The sequence below is a fragment of the Sardina pilchardus genome, chromosome 16 (genome assembly GCF_963854185.1).
Source record: "Sardina pilchardus chromosome 16, fSarPil1.1, whole genome shotgun sequence".
In the NCBI taxonomy this organism is placed as follows: domain Eukaryota; kingdom Metazoa; phylum Chordata; class Actinopteri; order Clupeiformes; family Clupeidae; genus Sardina; species Sardina pilchardus.
The window spans coordinates 27,423,421-27,446,254 of NC_085009.1; the positions used below are offsets into that span (position 1 = coordinate 27,423,421).

General features: G+C 39.5%; 1 protein-coding gene and 1 long non-coding RNA gene across 2 annotated transcripts in view; both read left to right on the forward strand.

Moving 5' to 3' along the window:
• LOC134059628 (NACHT, LRR and PYD domains-containing protein 12-like) overlaps positions 1–1,412 on the forward strand; it is an 11,981-nt gene extending 10,569 nt beyond the window's left edge. The window contains exon 10 of the mRNA XM_062516069.1: positions 1,235–1,412. Coding sequence (XP_062372053.1) covers positions 1,235–1,412 — 178 coding nt within the window. The remainder of the gene's footprint in view (positions 1–1,234) is intronic.
• A 451-nt stretch (positions 1,413–1,863) lies between these two features.
• On the forward strand, positions 1,864–13,856 carry LOC134060319 (uncharacterized). Its single transcript, XR_009935161.1, has 3 exons — positions 1,864–2,031; positions 3,175–3,348; positions 6,961–13,856. It is a non-coding gene; the product is annotated as an uncharacterized LOC134060319 (long non-coding RNA).
• The last annotated feature ends 8,978 nt before the right edge of the window (positions 13,857–22,834 follow it).

Here is a 22,834-nt window from a genome sequence, read left to right on the forward strand (position 1 = left end):
TGACAACTTTTGGACATATTCTAAGGGATCAATAAAGAGTAAAAATGGGATATAAAATTGTTATCCTGTTTACAGGATGGCAATCTGATCCCTCAAACATAAAAAATGGGGTTAAACCCCATAATGTCCTTCTAGGAGGTTCATAAAAATCAAACCAACACCTCCTTCAGCCAAGACAATTTTTCATTTTCTCTAACTTCAGACATGTACTGAGGGGATATTAAAATGGACAGGTCGGATCTACCACATTCACATGGTCTACAAAGTGGCATACTATTGCAGGAAAAAAGAAATGTTGGATTTGCATTTCATCTTGTCCTTGAAAAAAGGCAATGAAATTGGCATTTTTCGGAAAAAACACCATTTTGGCCATCTTTGAAGGCCCATAGCCTCGAAATACGAAAACTTACCATCTCAATTTTTTTTCACCATGTTCTCTTACTCATGGACTATATATATGTAAAGTTTTAAAAATGTGAGTGCTATCCATTCATGACCATAAGAGAACAAAAACAGGTTTTTTGTTTTTCATTGCTTTAAAAGAAATATGGGTTTGTTTCGATGAATAAGTCTTCAATGGTGGGAAGGACTATAATTCCTTTGTGATATTGGACAACTAAACAGGGTACTGCCCCGGTGTTCAAATTTTTAGAAAATAATATGGTAGGCTTAAGACAGGAGAGGGGTTTAAAAAAAAGTGGTGCTCATTAAATACAGGCATTTTCAGCCTTTTTTTGGGATACGTCTATCCACATTTGAAGAGCCATATCTCAGAAACTAAACAAGATACCAAGCTAAAATTTTGGTTTTCCTCTAATGAGACATGGAGGAACATTTTGACCAAAAATCAGGAAAAACTGAGGACCATGGTGTCGGACCTGTTCCAACTGATATGGAATTGCCCATACGGCGGCCATCTTGAATTTTTGGACAAAATTTAACATGCCCCAAGTCTTAATCTGTTTCAATAGGGGTTCTGGCCAGGAATCCATTGAGAAAACTTTGACAGAAAACTAGGCCCAAAAAGTTGAGCAAATGACCTGTCTATCATGCATTTGTCCAGTGGGTGGGGGTGTCTTATCGTCATATAGCAGTGATGTTCCAGATGGCACATTATATGGACACAACATTGTCAAGTTGTTGTAAATTCTTTATTGAAAACAACACTAAACTTATACTCGTAAAACTACATATTGTTTTCTGGTTCATTGACTAAATAATATTTTTTTTCTAGGCTCTCTGACTGCAGTATCACAGAGAAGGGCTGTGCTAGTCTGGCTTCAGCCCTGAGGTTAAATCCCAAATACCTCAGAGAGCTTGATCTCAGAGGAAATGATCCAGGGAAATCTGGAGTCAAACTGCTTTTAGACCTAAAGGAGGATCCACAGTGTACACTGAGAAATGTCCAGTAAGTATATTTCTGGAAGAACAGTTTACCGTCCACTTGTGTGTCAATGATTATCAAAAGCTTCACATGGAGAAATGTTATTAAGATTGTGAAACTTCAGACTGTGTGCCGTTGACTTGTGGTGGAACACCTTGTATAGAGATTCAGTCTCTACTATCCAGACATGAACATGGTATTTGAAGAGACCAGATAAGATAAGGTCCTGCAGAGAAAACTGAACCTGTGAGATTTAAAGCTGCAGCACCAGGCCAAGCAGATCAAATAATAAGACACACACATAAATGGGTAGCAATACACCCTTTCCACTGAAAACAGCATATAAAGCAGCTCATCATTTCATTATTACCGGATTGTCTGACTTGCCAAAGTCTTTGTGTTTTTCTATGCCCACATCAGTGATGTTTATGTCAGGTGAGATGAAAGGTGTGTTGTCCTCCTTATGTGTCCAGCTTCCTGAAGAGTAGTGCTGCTGAGGAAGCCTGTGCTGCTGTGGCTTCAGCTGTGGGTTCAAACCCCTTACTCATGACTAAGCTGGATCTGAGTAAGCGCATACCAGGAGCCTTGGGAGTGACTCAGCTGTGTGCTTTACTGCAGGATCCCCACTGCACACTGCAGACATTACGGTTAGTGGATGTTGTTGCATTCACTTCACATGAAACAGCTGGGGTTAAAGGTGGTGTTGCTGATGTTGTTACAAAATCAATCATCATTGTTTTCTTAGTTACACCAACATTAAACTGAAGAAATCTCAAAATAGACTTTTCTGTGTCCTTTCTTTTCCCATATGGAAGTGCAGTTTTGTTGTATAGTAACAAAGTAATAATACTTCACTACCATACTTAAGTATATTTTGGGAGACTTTACTTGAGTTTTTTCAATTCAGATTACTTTCACTTCGACTTCACTATATTTCCAAACTTAATTGCATACATTTACTCCAATACATTTTCAATGCGCCATATCGTTACTCTTTACAAAAAAAAGTATTGTGTGTGTGTGATATAGCCTCCATCTTCAGTATTGTGACTGCTTGTCATTTACCATAGGCTTCATAGTTTTCTACGCATACAGTATTCGTCTGTTCTTCTCTTTATAGTAACAACAGTAGCCAAGGTGTGTGTATGTGATGTAGGCATAATTTTCGGTATCTTGACTTATCATTAACCTGGTTGTTAAACACTGAATAAGTTATAGGATGCCAGAGAGGCATCAATTGTACAAATATACATCACCTGTATATTTAGAATATAGTTTTATTCCACAGTTGCCACTTGTATAGTGTTAATTTGCAGGACAAACTGCCGTTACTAGTTCTAAATGGATGGTTGCTACGGCCAAAAGCCAGTCGTTAGTTCTATCTCTCGCGTTGTCAAGCGGGCGTATCCCAGGATTCTAATGAATGTTAACTTTGAAAGATCGCTATTTGTATAGCCTACATGCATCCAACTAGCTACAATCCACCTCGGTCATATGCTACAATGTTACTATGTTCTGCACGTCTGTATTTCAGCTTGGATGCAACATGACAGTTTATTTAAACTTCACAATGAGTTTGGCGAATTAATATTCAAATGTGATACTGGCAACACATTGGAACTACTTCAAATGTAGCAGGTTATACAAAGTTAATGGCCACCCCATCAGCCAATCAGAGAAGAAAATTCCATTGTTGAGGGAGATAAACAAAAAGTATTGTAAATTTGAGAGTAATACTGATTGTCCAAAAGGAAATGAAGATGAAGTATTTCTCCTACTTCTCCCTACAGACTGTCATGGTGCAGTATTGGAGAGGAAGGCTTCAGAGCTCTTGCATCAGCACTGAGATCAAACCCCTCACACATGAGAGAGCTGTGGCTAGGTGGGAATAAAGCAGGAGACTCAGGAGTAAAGCATCTTTCTTCTCTTCTGGAGGACCCCAACTGTAAACTGGAGAAACTAGAGTAAGTATCACAAGACCAAATACTGAGTCAGTGAATTTAACACTGCAAGAAAAGTGGGATTTTCATCAGTATGCGGCACTGTAGATTGTCGTGGAAGTTCAGGTTTATTGCTGTTCATGGCAATTTACAGGCAACACCGTCCCCCAATGACCTTAATTCTAGGGGAGACTATACACAAGAGAATCAGGGTTGCTGGGGGAGTTTTACCCCAGGTGACATTTTTCTAAAAGGTTTTCACTTCATTTGAAGAAAGGCTCTGGTATACATCTAGGCCCGTATTCACTGGCGAATTTAGGAGAAACTCCTGAAAATAATGGACGCCACTCCTAACTTTAGAACTCCTATTTTTTTTCTCTAAAAGTTATTCACAAAGCATTAAGCCTAAAAGGAGCTCCTAAGTCTAGGACAGCTAAAAAGAACTAGAGAGGACTTCTAACTCACTAAGACCTACTCACAACCCGCTTTTAGTGGCATTTCACATTGCGATGTTTTGAAATGAACGTGCGGTTACAGGAGCGGTCATGCAAGAGAATAATTGTGTATTGCAACTAAGGGATGCAATAACGCCACTGACAATAACCACCACTGCATGTAAACTAAATGTAACGTCTCATTGTAGGCCTAAATTAAATGAATTTGTTTGTCTTCTTTGCGAATGCTTTCATACAGATTAATTTAAAATAAAAGATAGCCTACTGCTCCAGTACATGTTTCATTATGCTCCATTTCATTATGTTATTTGCTTTTTAGGCTATACCCATTTATTCATCATCTTCCATCCTTCACAGTCCGATATAGCGCACGCATTCCTGTCACTCAACTCGTCATCGTAGGGGAGGTTTTTGCCATCATTCCCGTGTTATAATCATCAGCCAATCAAGGTGGTCACTTTAATCAAGCTCGTGCATGAGTAATGACGTCAACCATAGCAACGAAGACTCACTTTTAGTTTAGGAGTTGTCCTTTCCCCTTACTAAAAGTAGGTCTGAAAGGCTTTGTGAATAATTTTTAACCCTTAGATGCATAAGTGGGGTCAAAAATGACCCCAGAGGTTGTTTTCTTGCAGTATCTTCTTAATTTTACATTTTTTTCATTTAACCTTCCATGTATTCCTCAAATAGGTTGTCTTTGACATGAGGCCATTTGGATTTGTGTCTAATTGTTATATTTTTAAAGTAATTTCATGTTTTGTATCAGTACCACCGATCCGCATAGGTGGGGTCAAAAATGACCTCAAGCATTTTCTATGGAATTTCAAAAGTTAACCCTAGGATCTTTTTATCTTATCAACTGTGGCAGTCAGGTATACATTTACTGTTGATAATCACGTCTCATGTCAGCAGTCTCAACATCCTGAAGGCTATTTTTACACAACAACATAAATCTAAGTATCATCATATAATGTGGCGCCCAAGCGTTCATAGCGACGTTGCTTTTTGATCCTTTGATGTCCGCTCTTCCTATCATTGTGAAGCAGAATTCACCAAGCAATATTTACAGAGGGATTTGTTGATATAGCGTTCCTGGCCTGATTTGTATGACTTTCTATGCCTAAAAATAGGGCGAAAATCAATTTCTTAAGCCAATTGGCAGTATTTTCTGATTTACTGGATAACAAAAGAAGATATTCATAATCACCTCTGTAAATGTTTTTTTATATGATATATTAACACTACACTTTTCAACCTGGCTTTTTCCAATGGTCAGATTCTTCGCATCAAAACATATATGCAAATTAGCGCATATTTAATTAGACATGACCTAATTAGCATATTTAAACATAAATACAGAAAACTTGCAATACATGTTTTTCTCATTTATGTGTGTATTCAACTGGTAAAGTTTCATGAAGATATCTCTAAGTTAAAAATGTTACCCTATTCACCTATGTTGAGATCATTTTAGGATGATTACCTTTTTCCTAAAAGCTGTTTTGTAATAAAATGTTGATTAAAAAGTGATACATCAATATGTCCAACATTAAATAATTATTTTCTTGACAAATATATAATAAAAATCATCATCTTTAACCAAAATGAAAGACATTATTTGAGTTTACAGCAAAAAAAAATAATGAAATATAAATAACCTTTTTTGTCGTGTGTCAGGGTTGCGGCTCAAAAAGACCCAAATGCGAGGCAGGACTCGAAACATACTCAAACTTAGACTTTACTTGAAGCATAAGTCAGGACAGAACAACCATGACATGCACTAACACAACACAATGACGAGGCAAAGAAAATCACAAAACCAAGACCTTAAATACATGACTAACAAGGGGTAACAAGACCCAGGTGAACTTAACAAGGGACTAATAATTGGACACAGGTGAGGGGCGGAGACAAGAACAAACCAAAGCACATGGAGGGTAAACTAAGGAGCACATGGAACAGGACACGGGAAGAGACCTCTGAAGTTCGCCTACAAAAAAGCCACCATCTTTGCCCAAATAAGGAGATCCGGTATCTTGAGATTTTTTCAATGGGAAAATAACATGGGGATTTTCAATTATCGCACCTGTTAAACTCTCGCGGGGATGGTGACATTGGAAATGCAGACGTTTTTCACTACACAGTTTTGTTCACTGCCGTCTAGTGGATACTGTGATCTTCGGTAGGTGAAGACAGCACACTTTGATCTTTGCTACCCCAGAGCTAACTTACCATGCAACTTGCCATAGGCAGTTAGCTTCAATTAACTCCCGGATCTCCTTATATGGGCAAAGATGGCAGCTTTGGATCCTTTTTGTGGGCGAACTTCAGAGGTCTAGTAAGCAAAGCAAACAGGAAAACACAAGACACTACAAACTAAAAGTACAAAAAACCCAAAAACCAAACCCCAAACCGTGACAGTCGTGGCAGTTTGTGCCCTTGAACGAAGCCTAACAAACATGACATAAGCAGTGTCACTTCTGAGATCTCTTTAAGTGATTTCACCAACACGGACACTGCAGCCGGGCCTGCATTTATGCGTGCAGCCCGTTATGCCTGTGAGCTTCCCATTTGTTGTGAGGGTAGATCTCGCTTTGAAGCCTACGTAGTTGTGTGTGCTAATAAAGCTCCTTCTTTAAATAAACATGTTCCTGGCAAATTGTCTTTCCTCAATAAATGTACAGTATGCATGTCCTTTGGTGGTAATATTAGTGTAGTAGCCTGTACATACAGTATGATACCAATGAATATACAACATAATAACATAGTGAAAGATCTGCCAACTAATCACAAGTGATTTTTCTTCTTTAAAACTAGAGGTTTCATCCCATTAAGAGTAAGGAAATTCAAGCCAGGCACTGTTTTGCTGCTATTCATATTCTAATTATGACTATTCAAGCTCTCCACATACGTTGTTTGTTTACGACAATATATGGCCAAACGCAATGTTCACAGGTTGTAAATTGTTGTTAAATGCCAAAATTAGGGAAAGTTCCTAGAAGACTCTGTCACAAAGTCTAACAAACACACACACACACACACACACACACACACACACACCACACCACACCACACCACACCACACCACACCACACCACACCACAACACAACACAACACATCACACCACACAACACAGTCCTTCAGCTGATCTGATGAAGTGTTTCCTTCTTTTTGTTACAGCGTGATGTACTGCAGTATAAGAGATGAAGATTCCAGAGCTTTAGCATCAGCACTGAGATCAAACCCATCAGCCCTCAGAGAGCTCTATCTGGAGGGGAATCAGCTTGGACCCTCAGCATGGCAGCTGTTCTCTGAGCTTGAGGAACATCCAAACTGTGAACATATAAAAATCTATTATGGACCCTAATCAGTAGTCGAGTTGAGGGGGGATGAGGGGGGATGGCATCCCCCTTTGGAATTGATATGGTCAAAATCATCCCCCCTCTGAAACGGCCATCCCCCTCCCCATCCCCTGTAATTTTTCAATGAATGTGGAAATATCACAACTATTTCATTTTCAACATTTAGCTTTTGCACACATCGAGGCTAAAATGTGGACGAGGGGCATGCTCCTTCTATTGTCACAGCAATCAGCAGCATCATGGCCAAGCGACAAGCAAAGTTTGATCTAAGGGACGTCGGCTAAGAGGACAAAATGTTGATGAATTAGAAAGAGTACACTTATACTCAAACCTGAAACACTCAGTCTCCCTTGTTTGCTAAAGTGAAGGTACCTAGCCCGCTATAGGTGTTCACTCCAGCAACAAACTTGCCATAATGTAATTGGAAAGGATAGGCTACCGTAGCGGCTCATGGCGAGCTAACGCAATGTTGTCCAACTTTTCAGGTCATCTTATTGAGAGTGATGTATGAATGCATCCTCACTCACATGAAAGAATAGTTTTGTAGTGTGTGGTTCTGCAAATAGACAATGTCACGAGGTGGCTGAAGAGACAAACGTCTGAGCATCTGTTCATCTTTAGAATTATTATTCCGCTGTAAAGGGTATAGCCTAGGCACAAAGAATACACTTTTGTTTTGCATTTGGTAGAACGTAAGACTGAGACTGAGCTACAAAGTAGCACCAACATTGTTGTGTGGCAATTAAAGTTTCTGTTCTAGGCTACTGTATGGTGGTAGAATTCCAGAGTGAAAGCAAAAAGTCTCAACTTTTTTTTTGGTTCCATTTAACTTGGCTAGATTGGTAATTATAACAAGTCATCGTTGAATGCATTAAAATTGATGTCTGGTTCACTAATTCAGATCTGATAGATATTTAGTGTATTTAAGTGATAATGTTACTCTGAACTGGGATCAATTTTAGCAACTCGACGTAGACATGATCTAAAATGTTAGTGACACATAAAATGTACATGAATTGGAAGAAATGTAGGATTTGCCAATGTCCAGCAGGTCACGCTATAAATGGACTAAAATACAGGAAATTGCATCTTAATTTTTTTTTTTTTTTTCTGTGGGAGGACCCCCATACCCCCCCGCAAGACTAATACCCAGATGTGCATTTTAAAATCCACCATCCCCCCTGCCATTTTTTAACAACTTGACTACTGATCCTAATGAATCCATCCTGTTGTGTTCCACCTGAATCATGTTTTTACACTGTGCATAAATAAGTGTTGCAGCGCATTCATATTTGAAGTAATATGTTTTAAAGTGAATTGATTTTGATTTGATTTGATTTGATTTTAATGGGCCACACAGCCAGGCTGGTGGAATTTGTTATCAGTACTGCTCTTGGTACATGGTTCCAACATTGGGCTACATTAACATAGTATAACATACAAACACATTCATACATGATTCATACAACATAGATACATAAATACATAAGGGTCATACTAATCCATAACAGTCCTCAGTGTTTGGAGTTGAGAAAGTTTATTGCTACGGAAACGGAATTGTTTTTGAAGCGGGTTGTTCTAGAGGTGATTGTCCGGTAACGTCTCCCATAGTCTTTGCTGGGCTTTTTTGTAGATGTGGTCTGAGTTGATTTTCCATTTGAGGTTGTTGCTGATGTGGGTCCCAAGGAGGTTGAATGTGTCAGTGATGGAGATGGGTTCACCTTCAATGAGCACAGGAGTTTTGGGGGATAGCTGGTGTCTTAGGTCGACGATGAGTTATTTTGTTTTTGATGTGTTGAGTAGGTGGTTGTGGTCTGTGCACCAGGTCATGGCTTGGTTGATCTGTGCACGGTATTCATTTTTTTGGTTTTTGGTGATGAGTCCTATGATGGTTGTATCGTCCGCATATTTGTACAGGTTGACAGAACTGTGCTGATGGATAGAGGGGAGGATGTGATGTTGTTGATCTTCACCTTCTGTTGCCTGTTCCAGAGAAAACTGTAAATCCAGTGACAGATGCATGGGTCGATGTTCATGTCCAGTAATATGTTGAGCAGTTTTTCCAGGTTTATTGTATTGAATGCAGAGCTGAAGTCCATGAACAGGATGCGTGCATATGTGTTTGTGGACTCACGGTGGTTCAGTATGTGGTGGATTGCTAAGTTGACAGTGTCCTCAACTGACCTGTTGGCTCTGTATGCAAATTGGAGTGGGTCCATGAGGGATAATTTGTTTTGGAGTTTTTTTCCAGATAAAACGTGTATCATTGGTGGTTGTTCTTCAAGTTTGGAGGCATAGTTGGATTTGGCTTTTCTTATTGCAGATCTCACTTTGTATACTCTTCCATATATTGTTCCTTATTTCCTGACATATGAGCTTGATTTTTCTCTTTTCTTAACTGTTTAATGTCCTTGTTGAACCACGGTTTGCTGTTATTGTAGTGTTTCATTTTTTTTGAGTGGTATGCACAAGTCCATGCAGTAATTGATGTATGATGAAATTGCATCAGTGACATCAGCGACATCATGGAGATCACCGGCAGCATGGAAAACGTCCCGGTCTGTGCATGCGAAACAACCTCAACGTTTTTCGATGGCTTCGGGGTACCAGCACCTGGCGAGTTTTGTTGGTGACTTGGAAGATTTAAGTTTTTGCCTGTATTGTGGGATTAGCAGCAGCATTGCGTGGTCGGACGAACCCAACGGAACCTTCGGAAAGGCATGGTAAGCCTCTTTGATGGTGGTGTAGCAGTGGTCCAACGTGTTGGTCCCCCTGCTGGGGTTGGTTACCTGGTGATGGTAGCCGGGGAGCTCAGATGACAAAGATACGTTGTATCTACGAGCCCTTGGCCTAGATACCAAGCCTGACGCGCGGAAAAAAATTGCACTGCTTCTTACCGTTGCGGGACCACAGGCTGTGGAGGTATGCAACGAGCTTGTATTCGCCAGCGCGGATGACAAAGAAAAGTTTGATGAACACTGTTCACCAAAGAAAAACGAAACGTTTGTCGAACAGTACGTGTTTGTCGAACGGTACTTGTTTTGTTCACGCATACAGTTACAGACAGAAAGGTTTGATGTTTTTGTGACGGACTTGAAACTGAAAGCGAGGACATGCAATTTTGGAGAGCTTAATGATTGATATGCAATTGCAATTCAATGCAATTGATACGTGATCAAGTAGTGTATGGGACTCATAACAAAAAAGTGAGGGAGAGATTACTACGAGAAGCTGAACTTACAGGGGCTATGAAAATTTGTCAAGCAAGTGAACTGGCTCAGCAGCATGCAGAAACGTTCAGTGAGCACCACGATGACAGTGCAGCAGCACCAGTGGCCGCAGTGAATTAGTGAAATCATAAACAGAAAAGACCACAGACTAAGTAAGAAAAAGACACAGGGACATTTGCGTGTAAAAGATGAGGCAACCAGCATGCGCCTAAACAATGTCCGGCTTATGGCAAAATATGTAATAAATGTAAAGGAAAAAATCACTTTGCTAAGCAATGCTTTTCCAGAGGGAAACAAAGTGGAGGTGAACGTGTCCATACTCTGGAAGAAACTGAACTCTCAGATTCATTCCTTGTAGGCATGGTGGCTTAGGCTGAAATTATGCAAAAAGAGATGGAACAGTGCTCAAATGTAAATTCTGTGGATCAGGACAAGTGGATTGTGCCACTGCAGATACATGGTGCAGTCATTCCTCTAAAGCTAAGGCCAATTTAATGAGTGAACGTGACATCAGAGCCATGAAGGTGAAACTTCCATCCCAGTTCAGTGAATCTCAAAGCCTACAATGAAAAAATCAACACAAAAGGCACATGCAGATTAAAAGTGAAGGGTAAAGAAAAGGAACATAACCTGATGTTTGTAGTTGTTCCAGATGGACATGACTCATTACTAGGCGACACAGCATGTGAGAATTTAGGCTTAGTAAAGAGGGTTTACTGCATCAACAATGTCAATGCATGAACTGTGTAGAATTGATAGTGAATCAGTATCCAGACATCTTCAAGGGGTTTGGTGTCTTACCATTCACCTATAAGATACAACTGAAGGAGGATGCACAGTCATCCATGCTCCCAGGAGAGTACCAGCGCCCCTGCGAGAAAAGCTGAAACAAGAGCTAGACAGAATGACCTCACTGGGAGTGATAAAGAAAGTTGAGAAGCCGACAGAATGGGTGAATTCGATGGCATTTCTCAAGAAACCAAATGGAGACCTGCGTGTGTGCATGGATCCAGAAGGACCTGAATGACAATATGAAAACAGAACATTATCAAATACCACTTCAGAGAACTGCTGCATGACAGGTGTGAGTTCAGGTGGACCTCTGAGCATGAAACAGAATGGTCCCGTTTGAAAACAACTCTCACTACAGAGACGGTGCTGACGTTTTGATCAAGATATCAGCTGATTCTTCAAAGAATGGAATTGGGGCCGTCCTTCTGCAGGCATCTAGAGAAGACTGGAGACCATGCTCCCAGGAGAGTACCAGCGCCCCTGCGAGAAAAGCTGAAACAAGAGCTATGCCTCGGGAACTAGTGTATGGATTTCTAAAATGCCATGGTTATGTCTATGGCTTGCCAAAGTTTGTGGCAGAGACTGATCACAAGCCTTTAATAGCCATCATCAGGAAGAACCTCAGCGAGATGTCACCACGCATGCAGAGACTCATGATGAAGCTTCAACGCTATGACTTTGAGTTGATTTACACACCGGGGAAACACATAGTGTCCAGAGCAACAACACAGAATGAAGAACAGGGTGTGTGCTCTACCGAAAATGAAGTTAATGCACATGTAAACTTGATCACTGAGTCACTACCCATGTCTGACATGAAATCCAAAATGATCACCGCTGGATGCCACCTTATAGAAAGTAATCAAGCTTTTGAGTGACGATTGGCCACGGGGTGAGTGTCAACCATACTACACATTGTACAACATAAGAGGAGAGCTGAGTTTCATTAATGGCCTGAACAGAATAGTCATTCCTCAGTCTCTGAGATCAGACATGCTGAATAGGCTGCATGAGAGGAAAAATGCTAAATAAGGGCCAGGTATCAATGCTGACATAGACAGGATGGTTTCAAGTTGTGACACTTGTCTTAAACATCAAGCAAAACAAGAGCCCATGACTATCACAGATATACCTGATGAACCCTGGCAAAAAAGTTGGGACAGATTTGTTCTACTTAGACGGAAAGAACTACCTGCTGGAAATCGATTATCTATCCAATTATCCAGAGATGACATTGCTTCTCAACATGTCAGCGGCCTGTGATCAAACATATGAAGTCAATATTTGTGAGGCATGGGATTCCCCAGATTGTCTACAGTGACAATGGTCCATCCTATAGCTGCAAAGGAGTTTGCTGAGGCATATGATTTTCGACATGTGACGTCTAGCCCCTTGTATGCCCAGTCAAACGGAAAGGCAGAGAAAGGTGTACACATAGTCAAACAGCTGCTTAGAAAAGTGCAAGAAAGTAATTCAGATCCGTATCTAGCTCTGTTCAGTTATCGAGCATCGCCACTTGAGCATGGCATGTCTCCTGCAGAAATTCTTATGGGATGTAGTCTACGTACCACAATTCCCTACACGTCTGAACAGAAGCAGAACAAAGTGAAACAAAAACAGACTTCTACAAAAAAAAGACCTACTGTATTTCGCCAAACACAGACGTCCGGTGATAATACTAATCCCGTGCGAATCTGCATCTCAGTGATTGCTATTGCAATTGCATATCTTTTCTACTTTGTGCGTTGTTTTCGGACGTTAGCATACGACATATCCGGGTGTAATGTCAGTGAAAATAGAGTAATTTACAGACTTTGCTTATCCCGTGCGAATGCGCTGCAAGTAACACAGAGGTGGGGCGATAATTTGAAAATGACCAGAGGTCCACAGGTAATACTAATCCCGTGCGAATAGGGCTTATGACAAGTCTACAAAAAGCTTAGTTCCACTGGCTAGGCATGATACAGTGAGAATCCAAGATTCCAACACCTGGACCAAGAAGACAACTGTGCTTGAGGAAGTACGTCTAAGGTCCTACACTGTCAGAACAGAGGATGGTCAAATTCTGAGAAGGAACCGAAGGAGTCTGCTGAAAACAGAAGACACCTTCCAAGGACAGGAGGATGAAACTTCAAAGGAAGATCCAGCCTGCACTTCATCAGCTGAACCAACACCTGATGACGACCAAAGAACTGAAGAGACTGACTTACCTGTGTTGAGAAGATCCACACGCAGTGTAAAAGCACCTGACAGGCTGAATCTTTGAGGATTATGAGGCAATCATGTATCCTTTAAAAGTCTGAGGTCATGGACATGGACAGTTGTTCATTAAGTACTGAGAATGTGAAAAAAAGAAATTTTTCATGTCGAAGTTGAACGAAAAAAAGAAGAAATATTGATAGCCTAATGTTGCTAGAGATATACTGTAGTTTGTTTATGTGTATGGCAGCTTACATCCAAAGAAAAGGGGATGTAATAATAAGTGAATGTGTTATGAGATTTACCCCCACCACTAGAGGGCTGCTGTTGTGGTATACTGTAGCTACCTGATAACTACAATGTGTTTGATCAGAACATCAGTAGATGGAGATAATGAAGTCATGCTGAACTTGGATGCTGACCGAGTTTATTAAATAAAATATGTTTAGTTAAAGGGATATTCCGCCATTTTTGGAAATACGCTCATTTTCCACCTCCCCTCGAGCAAAACAATCGATATTTACCTTGTTCCCGTTCATCCAGCCATTCTGTGAGTCTGGCGATACAACTTTTAGCTTCAGCCTAGCATAGATCACTGAATCGGATTAGACCATTAGCTTCTCGCCTGCTAGCTTCATGTTTAAAAGTGACTAAGATTTCTGATAATTTTCCCATTTAAAACGTGTCTCCTCTCAAGTTGGAAAGTGCAATAAGACCAACTGAAAATGAAACCTGGCATTTTTCTAGGCTGATTTGACATGGAACTACACTCTCATCTGGCGTAATAATCAAGGCAACTTGCAAACGTACCATAGGCGCAGTGATATCGTATGCAGCATCTGAAAATAGTCCCCATAGACATCAAGCAGTAGTAGTGCCAGTAGCTGCAAGTTGCCTTGATTATTACGCCAGATGAGAATGTAGTTCCATGTCAAATCAGCCTAGAAAAACGGCAGGGTTCATTTTCAGTTGGTCTTATTGCACTTTCTAACTTGAGAGGACACACGTTTTAAATGGGAAAATTACCAGAAATATTAGTCACTTTTAAACATGAAGCTAGCAGGCGAGAAGCTAATGGTCTAATCCGATTTAATGATCTATGCTAGGCTGAAGCTAAAAGTTGTATCGCCAGACTCACAGAATGGCTGGATGAACGGGAACAAGGTAAATATCGATTGTTTTGCTTGAGGGAAGGTGGAAAATGAGCGTATTTCCACAAATGGCGGAATATCCCTTTAAAAAGCCCAGTTACTTATTAGAGTAGTAAAATTACAAGGACGATGACTGCTGTGTCTGGGTGTGAATTTTTCACTGAGGAAACATAGTTGGCTAACTCAGCTATGGTGGTGTTAGCGTTGGCCTCAGGTGGGATATACACACGGATGATAATTACTGATGCAAACCCCCATAGGAGGAATGATGGTCTGCATTTAACAGTGAGGTAATCCAAATGAGGGGAGCATACATGGGTGAGTTTTGTGGAATTTGTACACCAGCGTTGATTGATCATTATGCAGATACCACCGCCTTTAGACTTGTGCGATAGTTTGGGTGATCTATCGGCACGATGTAATGTGAAACCTGGAGGTGTAACCGCTTGGTCGGGTACTGATTGATCCGGTCAGGTCTCCGTCAGGCAGATGGCAGAGCAGTCACTGTAGTCTTTGTTGGTTTGTATCATGAGTTGGAGTTCATCCATTTTGTGCCGGAGGGATCTTACGTTTGACAGCAGGAGGGCAGGTAGCGTTGGTCGGTGAGGCCGTCTCCTGAACCTGGCAAAGGTGCCTGACCGGCGGCCTTTTTTGGTCGGCAGCCGTGGTGTTGAGTGGCTTGAGATGTTTAATTCCCGTAGTTTCTCCAGCAAGGACGTAGATAAGATCGCTGGGAGAGGTGGATCTGAGGTTCAAGAGCTTTGAGCTCCGGATTAAGCACCACACTTCACGGACAAGTAACACAGACACTAACTAACATGACAGACAGGAACACTGCCTGTACTGTGGCGAGCTTCATGGTCGCCATCATCACGCAAGCTTGTCTGACTTGTATACGACAAAATGTAAATAATATTGTATAAAGCAGAATTCCCAAACTATGGTAGGCATACCACCAGTGGTACGCATGCTACTTTTAAGGGGTACGCAAAATTAAAAGGTTTATGGTGGAAAGGTGTTTAAAAACTCTTCAAATGTTCTGTAATTAATTCATGAATAAACTAGAAATGCAATTCCAAGGAATTACCAGTGCATGAAAATGCAAAAATAGATAGATAATGTAGATATGGTTACTAAGGTGTAGCTAGGGTAAACATGGTGGTTGCATAGTTTACAGAGAGTTGATAGTGTGAAGGTAGACAGTTTAAAGATGAAACATTCCAGCTCTAACTTAAAGGGATAATCCGGAGTGAAATGCACTTTAGATCAATTTTTCGGACTATTGGGGGTACATACGTTGAGTTGACACCAAAATCATGTCATTCGGATGTATTTTGAGAAAGTTCGAGCTCACCGTTTTTAGCCAAAACTCGTTAGCCTGGAAGTGACCGGGGCGTGTCCTTTCGCCGCTACAAAACGCTATTTTTATACCTCTTCTACTGTTCCAAACAACACTACACTTACGTGGTAGTGAGTAGAGGGTCCCTAAAGCCAAACCGAAGTATCCCCACGTCTTTATGTGGTCGGATAGAGAGTCCAGAATGAATTTAATCGAGTCCGTACCTTTCCGGAAATGTTAGTAAAGTGTTGTGAAAACGTTGCTAGCTGCAGCAACGACATTTCCGGAAAGGTACTGACTCGATTAAATTCATTCTGGACTCTCTATCCGACCACATAAAGACGTGGGGATACTTCGGTTTGGCTTCAGGGACCCTCTACTCACTACCACGTAAGTGTAGTGTTGTTTGGAACAGTAGAAGAGGTATAAAAATAGCGTTTTGTAGCGGCGAAAGGACACGCCCCGGTCACTTCCAGGCTAACGAGTTTTGGCTAAAAACGGTGAGCTCGAACTTTCTCAAAATACATCCGAATGACATGATTTTGGTGTCAACTCAACGTATGTACCCCCAATAGTCCGAAAAATTGATCTAAAGTGCATTTCACTCCGGATTATCCCTTTAACTAATGATTTCTATTCATGTTAAAATGTTGATTAGCTAACTTAGGTAATGATTTCTAGCAGTTACGCTAAAAATGCTAATTATGCTAGCAATGCTAACTTTATTACCAATGCTAACCAGGTTGATTGGCTAACTTAACCGATGATTTCTAGCAGTAATGCTAAAAATGCTAACAATGCTAAATTTGCTAACAATGCTAACCAGGTTGATTAGCTAACTTAGTTGATGGTTTTTTGCAGTTATGCTAAAAATGCTAACTATGCTAACCATGCTAACTAGCTAACTTGCTAGTGAGGACTTTTATTTTGAAACATTTGTTGCTAGGGTTTCCATGGTGGCCACTATCAGGAAACAAGAAGTTACTGCAGTATAATCATGTTGGTTGCTATGGAAACGGTCTTAAACACTTAATTTGAATGGTTGCTATGTTGGTTGCTAGGTACATGGAGGTTTCATGTAGTTGACTGGAGGCATAGTGGATGATAACTGACAGTTGGAATGGTTGAACAGTTCAATAGTTGAGTAGTTTCAATGGTTAAATGATTTAATGGTGTATTATTGCAGTGAGGACTTTTATTTTGAAACAGTTGTGGACAGAGGAAACAGTTAACAGGATATGTAGTCTTCTGAGAGACTGTATGCTTAAAGCCAGAGAAACTGACAGTTGGTGCCCAGGTGGCCGGCCACCTGGCGTAAGATTCTAATTGCTGCCGTGATGTCATAATGAGCAATGTTAAGTCTATGGGGGAAATGGTAATAGTTTTTAAGTAATAGTTTAAAAAGTATAAAAGTTACAAAGTTAAAAAATACAAAGCAGGCATGGCATAAGCAAGACCTACGCAACAACGTTTGAATGAAGTTTCTACGTTAAACGGTTGAAGCTGAATTGGCTGCGTTAGAAGAAGAAGTTTAACTAGAGAATGTAATTCCAGGGAAATTACGAGTGCATGAAAATGCAAAAATGTATAGATACAGTAGATAATGTAGATATAGTTTCTAAGGTGTAGCTAGGGTAAACATGGTGGTTGCATAGTTTAAAGAAAGCTGATAGTGTGAAGGTAGACAGTTTAAAGCTTAAACATTACAGTTCTAACTGAACTAATGATTTCTAGCAGTTATGCTAAAAATGCTAACAATGCTAACTATGCTAACCAGGCTGATTAGCTAACTTAGCTAATCATTTCTAACAGTTATGCTAAAAATGCTAACTATGCTAACAATGCTAACTATGCTAACAATGCTAACCAGGTTGATTAGCTAACTTAGCTAACCATTTCTAGCAGTTATGCTAAAAATGCTAACTATGCTAACAATGCTAACCATGCTAACTAGCTAACTTGCTAGTGAGGACTTTTATTTTGAAACATTTGTTGATAGGGTATCTATGGTGGCCACTATCAGGAATAAAGAAGTTACTGTAGTAAAATCATGTTGGTTGCTATGGAAACGGTCATAAACGCTTAATTTTAATGGTTGCTATGTTGGTTGCTAGGTACATGGAGGTTTCATGTAGTTGACTGGAGGCATAGTTGATGATAACTGACAGTTGGAATGGTTGAACAGTTAAATAGTTGAGTAGTTTCAATGGTTAAATGATTTAATAGTGTATTATTGCAGTGAGGACTTTTATTTTGAAACAGTTGTGGACAGAGGAAACAGTTTAACAGGATATGTGTAGTCTTCAGAGAGATTGTATGCTTAAAGCCTGAGAGAGAGAGAGCTGCTGCAGGTGGGGCTGGCCACCTGGCATAAGATTCTAATTGCCCTATTATGATGTCATAATCCAATGTTAAGTCTATGGGAGAAAAAATGTTTTAAAAAATTAATATAAATTCAACGATAAAGTTTTCAAAGTTGAAAAATACAAAGCTGAAGTCACCTAAGTAAGACCTACGCAGCGCAGTTTGAACGAAGTTTCTACGTTAAACGGTTGAAGCTGAATTGGACGCACAAAAACGTTAGAAGAAAAATAAAAATAAAAACTAGAAATGCAATTCCAAGGAATTACCAGTGCATGAAAATGCAAAAATAGATAGATAATGTAGATATGGTTACTAAGGTGTAGCTAGGGTAAACATGGTGGTTGCATAGTTTACAGAGAGTTGATAGTGTGAAGGTAGACGTTTTAAAGATGAAACATTCCAGTTCTAACTTAACTAATGATTTCTATTCATGTTAAAATGTTGATTAGCTAACTTAGCTAATGATTTCTAGCAGTTACGCTAAAAATGCTTATTATGCTAGCAATGCTAACTTTACTAACAATGCTAACCAGGTTGATTAGCTAACTTAACCGATGATTTCTAGCAGTAATGCTAAAAATGCTAACTATGCTAACAATGCTAAAATTGCTAACAATGCTAACCAGGTTGATTAGCTAACTTAGTTGATGATTTTTTGCAGTTATACTAAAAATGCTAACTATGCTAACCATGCTAACTAGCTAACTTGCTAGTGAGGACTTTTATTTTGAAACATTTGTTGCTAGGGCGTATCCATGGTGGCCACTATCAGGAAACAAGAAGTTACTGCAGTATAATCATGTTGGTTGCTATGGAAACGGTCATAAACACTTAATTTTAATGGTTGCTATGTTGGTTGCTAGGTACATGGAGGTTTCATGTAGTTGACTGGAGGCATAGTGGATGATAACTGACAGTTGGAATGGTTGAACAGTTCAATAGTTGAGTAGTTTCAATGGTTAAATGATTTAATAGTATATTATTGCAGTGAGGACCTTTATTTTGAAACAGTTGTGGACAGAGGACGTAGTGAAACAGGATCTGTAGTCTTAATGAGATTGTATGCTTAAAGCCTGAGACAGAAGGTGCCTCTCATATAGCGTTTACGCGTCCTCTCTCGCTCCTCACTGATCTACATAAAGAATGATGGAGCGGCAACAATGGGATAGTCTAGCCCTTCTTTTATCTTTCTTTATGTAGATCATTGAGGATCGAGGAGCGAGGGAGGACATAGGCCTATAAACGCTGCTTGAGAGGGACCCACAGTAAATACTTTAAAAGTTGTATGTAGATAGTCTAATTAATGTTGATAGACAGAATGTTTAATGGATGTTGATAGGCAGATTGTTTAATACATATTGATTGACAGTTTAATGGGTGGATGAGTGAATGGTCTGAAGAAGATGAATGGATAGAAGGTTGGATGGAATGTGCCTTATATTCTTGTTAAGAGAGACACTGATACAACTCTCTGAGAGTAGTTGATACAGGTGTAATCAATTTAATTGGCTAGTCTGAGACAGAGTAAATAATTTAAAAGTTGAATGTAGATAGTCTAATTAATGTTGATAGACAGAGAGTTTAATGGATGTTGATAGACAGATTGTTTAATAGATGTTGATAGACAGTTTAATGGGTGGATGAGTGAATGGTCTGAAGAAGATGAATGGATAGAATGTTGGATGGAATGTGCCTTATATTCTTGTAGAATGGAGAGACACAGCTCTCTACTGAGAGTAGTGGATACAGATACAGGTGTAATTAATTTAACTGGCTAGTCTTAAGAGAGCCAGCCTGAGACAGAGTAGATTGTTTAAAAGTTGAATGTAGAGCGTCTTATTGATGTTGATAGGCAGACTGTTTAGAATGGGTGGATGAGTGAATGGTTTGAAGAAGATGAATGGATATAAAGTTGGATGGAATTAGGAGAACTTATTTTGATACTGTTGTGCGCAGAGGATACAGGGGAACAGAATATGTAGTCTTCAGAGAGATTGTAGCCTATGGTTAAAGCAAGAGAAACTGACAGTTGGTGCCCAGGTGGCCGGCCACCTGGCCTAAGATTCTAATTGCTGCCGTGATGTCACAATGAGCAATGTTAAGTCTATGGGGAAATAGCTCAATGTTAAATCTATGTGGAAATCGTTTTTTAATTCATAGTTTAAAAAGTATAAAAGTTACAAAGTTGAAAAAAACAAAGCCCACATCGCGTAAGTAAGACCTACGCAACGAAGTTTGAATGAAGTTTCTACGTTAAACGGTTGAAGCTGAATTGCGTGCGTTAGAAGAAGAATAATAAGAAAAAGCCTAGGAAGAACAGTACAGTGCATTTTCATGCACTGTAACTAGAGAATGTAATTCCAGGGAAATTACGAGTGCATGAAAATGCAAAAATGTATAGATACAGTAGATAATGTAGATATAGTTACTAAGGTGTAGCTAGGGTAAACATGGTGGTTGCATAGTTTAAAGAAAGCTGATAGTGTGAAGGTAGACAGTTTAAAGCTTAAACATTACTGTTCTAACTGAACTAATGATTTCTAGCAGTTATGCTAAAAATGTTAACTATGCTAACAATGCTAACCAGGTTGATTAGCTAACTTAGCTAATCATTTCGAACAGTTATGCTAAAAATGCTAACTATGCTAACAATGCATACTATGTTAACAATGCTAACCAGGTTGATTAGCTAACTTAACTAATCATTTCTAACAGTTATGTTAAAAATGCTAACTATGCTAACAATGCTAACAATGCTAACCAGGTTGATTAGCTAACTTAGCTACTCATTTCTAGCAGTTATGCTAAAATGCTAACAATGCTAACAATGCTAACCATGCTAACTAGCTAACTTGCTAGTGAGGACTTTTATTTTGAAACATTTGTTGATAGGGTATCTATGGTGGCCACTATCAGGAATAAAGAAGTTACTGTAGTAAAATCATGTTGGTTGCTATGGAAACGGCCATAAACGCTTAATTTTAATGGTTGCTATGTTGGTTGCTAGGTACATGGAGGTTTCATGTAGTTGACTGGAGGCATAGTTGATGATAACTGACAGTTGGAATGGTTGAACAGTTAAATAGTTGAGTAGTTTCAATGGTTAATTGATTTAATAGTGTATTATTGCAATGAGGACTTTTATTTTGAAACAGTTGTGGACAAAGGAAGTAGTGAAACAGGATCTGTAGTCTTAATGAGATTGTATGCTTAAAGCCTGAGAGAGAGAGAGCTGCTGCACCTGGACTGGCCACCTGGCATAAGATTCTAATTGCCCTATTATGATGTCATAATGTAATGTTAAGTCTATGGGGAAATTTTAATAGTTTTTATTTAATAGTTCAAAAAGTATAAAAGTTACAAAGTTGAAAAATACATAGCTGAAGTCACCTAAGTAAGACCTACGCACCGCAGTTTGAATGAAGTTTCTACGTTAAACGGTTGAAGCTGAATTGCGCGCACAAAAACGTTAGAGGAAAAATAAAAATAAAAAAAAATCGGATAACAGTAGAGTGCATTTTCATGCACTCTAATAAGAAGATATCGGATAACAGTAGAGTGCATTTTCATGCACTCTAATAACTAGAAAATGTAATTCCATGGAAGGAATTACCATTGCATGTAAATGCAAAAAGGTTGCTGACTGTGTAAAACATTGTAGGCTATTAGGCCTATAGTTAAAAAGACAACTAGGCTACACAGAAGAATAGATAAATAACAATTACCCAATTACAATTCCACTGAAATTGTATAGGCCTACTTGGAAAGTCATATTTAAAAAGTGATTTATGAAAATGCATCAAAATTGTGGATATAGGCTATTTTGGAAAATAACTCTTCATTTATTAGAATTTAAAAGACTGAAATGAAGTTGCCAACAAACGAGTTGCAAGAGCCTTTAGTAGCCTACAGTGAAACGACTGGTAGAATAGCTTACATGTAGGATATTATAGCCTATACATGGCTATGTATAGCCTTCATATCTACACTAATGCAGGTTAAATGTAGGCCATAGGCTATAGACTTAGACACCATTGGAATACGGAATACCGAGATATCGATGGCTTTGCGGAATACAATCTCAAACAACGCCAATCAACGATGATGCAGCAACAGGTAGCCTACGATCTAGCAAATGTAACGTTAGCTTACAGTAGGATATTTTATGTAGGCTAGCTACACTACACATATTACAGAATGAGCTAGTATGTTCTTCGAAGTGTTTCCAGGTGTGTGATTGTCCTAATCGGAATGTACAATGAGCTGTTAACAAAGGTTTTTAATTTGTGAATGATACTGAAAGCTTTAAATGATCGCCTGGCAAGTCCCTATAGCTGAAACGACTGCTAGCTTGCTAACAAACAAACAAACGTGAAAATGATACTGTAGCAATGCAGTTTGTACTAGAAACGACTGGGAGAAAAAGGCTTGAACCTAAATGGTGCAACTAGTAGGCCTATCTATCAGGCTGGACTTCACTTAAAACGCTGGATGAAGATCAGTGTCGTAGCTTAGGCTGCTCTGTCGAGATGGCTAACTTGCTTGTCGTTAGCTATACAGTGTTTACGTTGACGTCAGGTTAGATTGTCTTTAGCTGTTGATAACGTTACGAGAGCA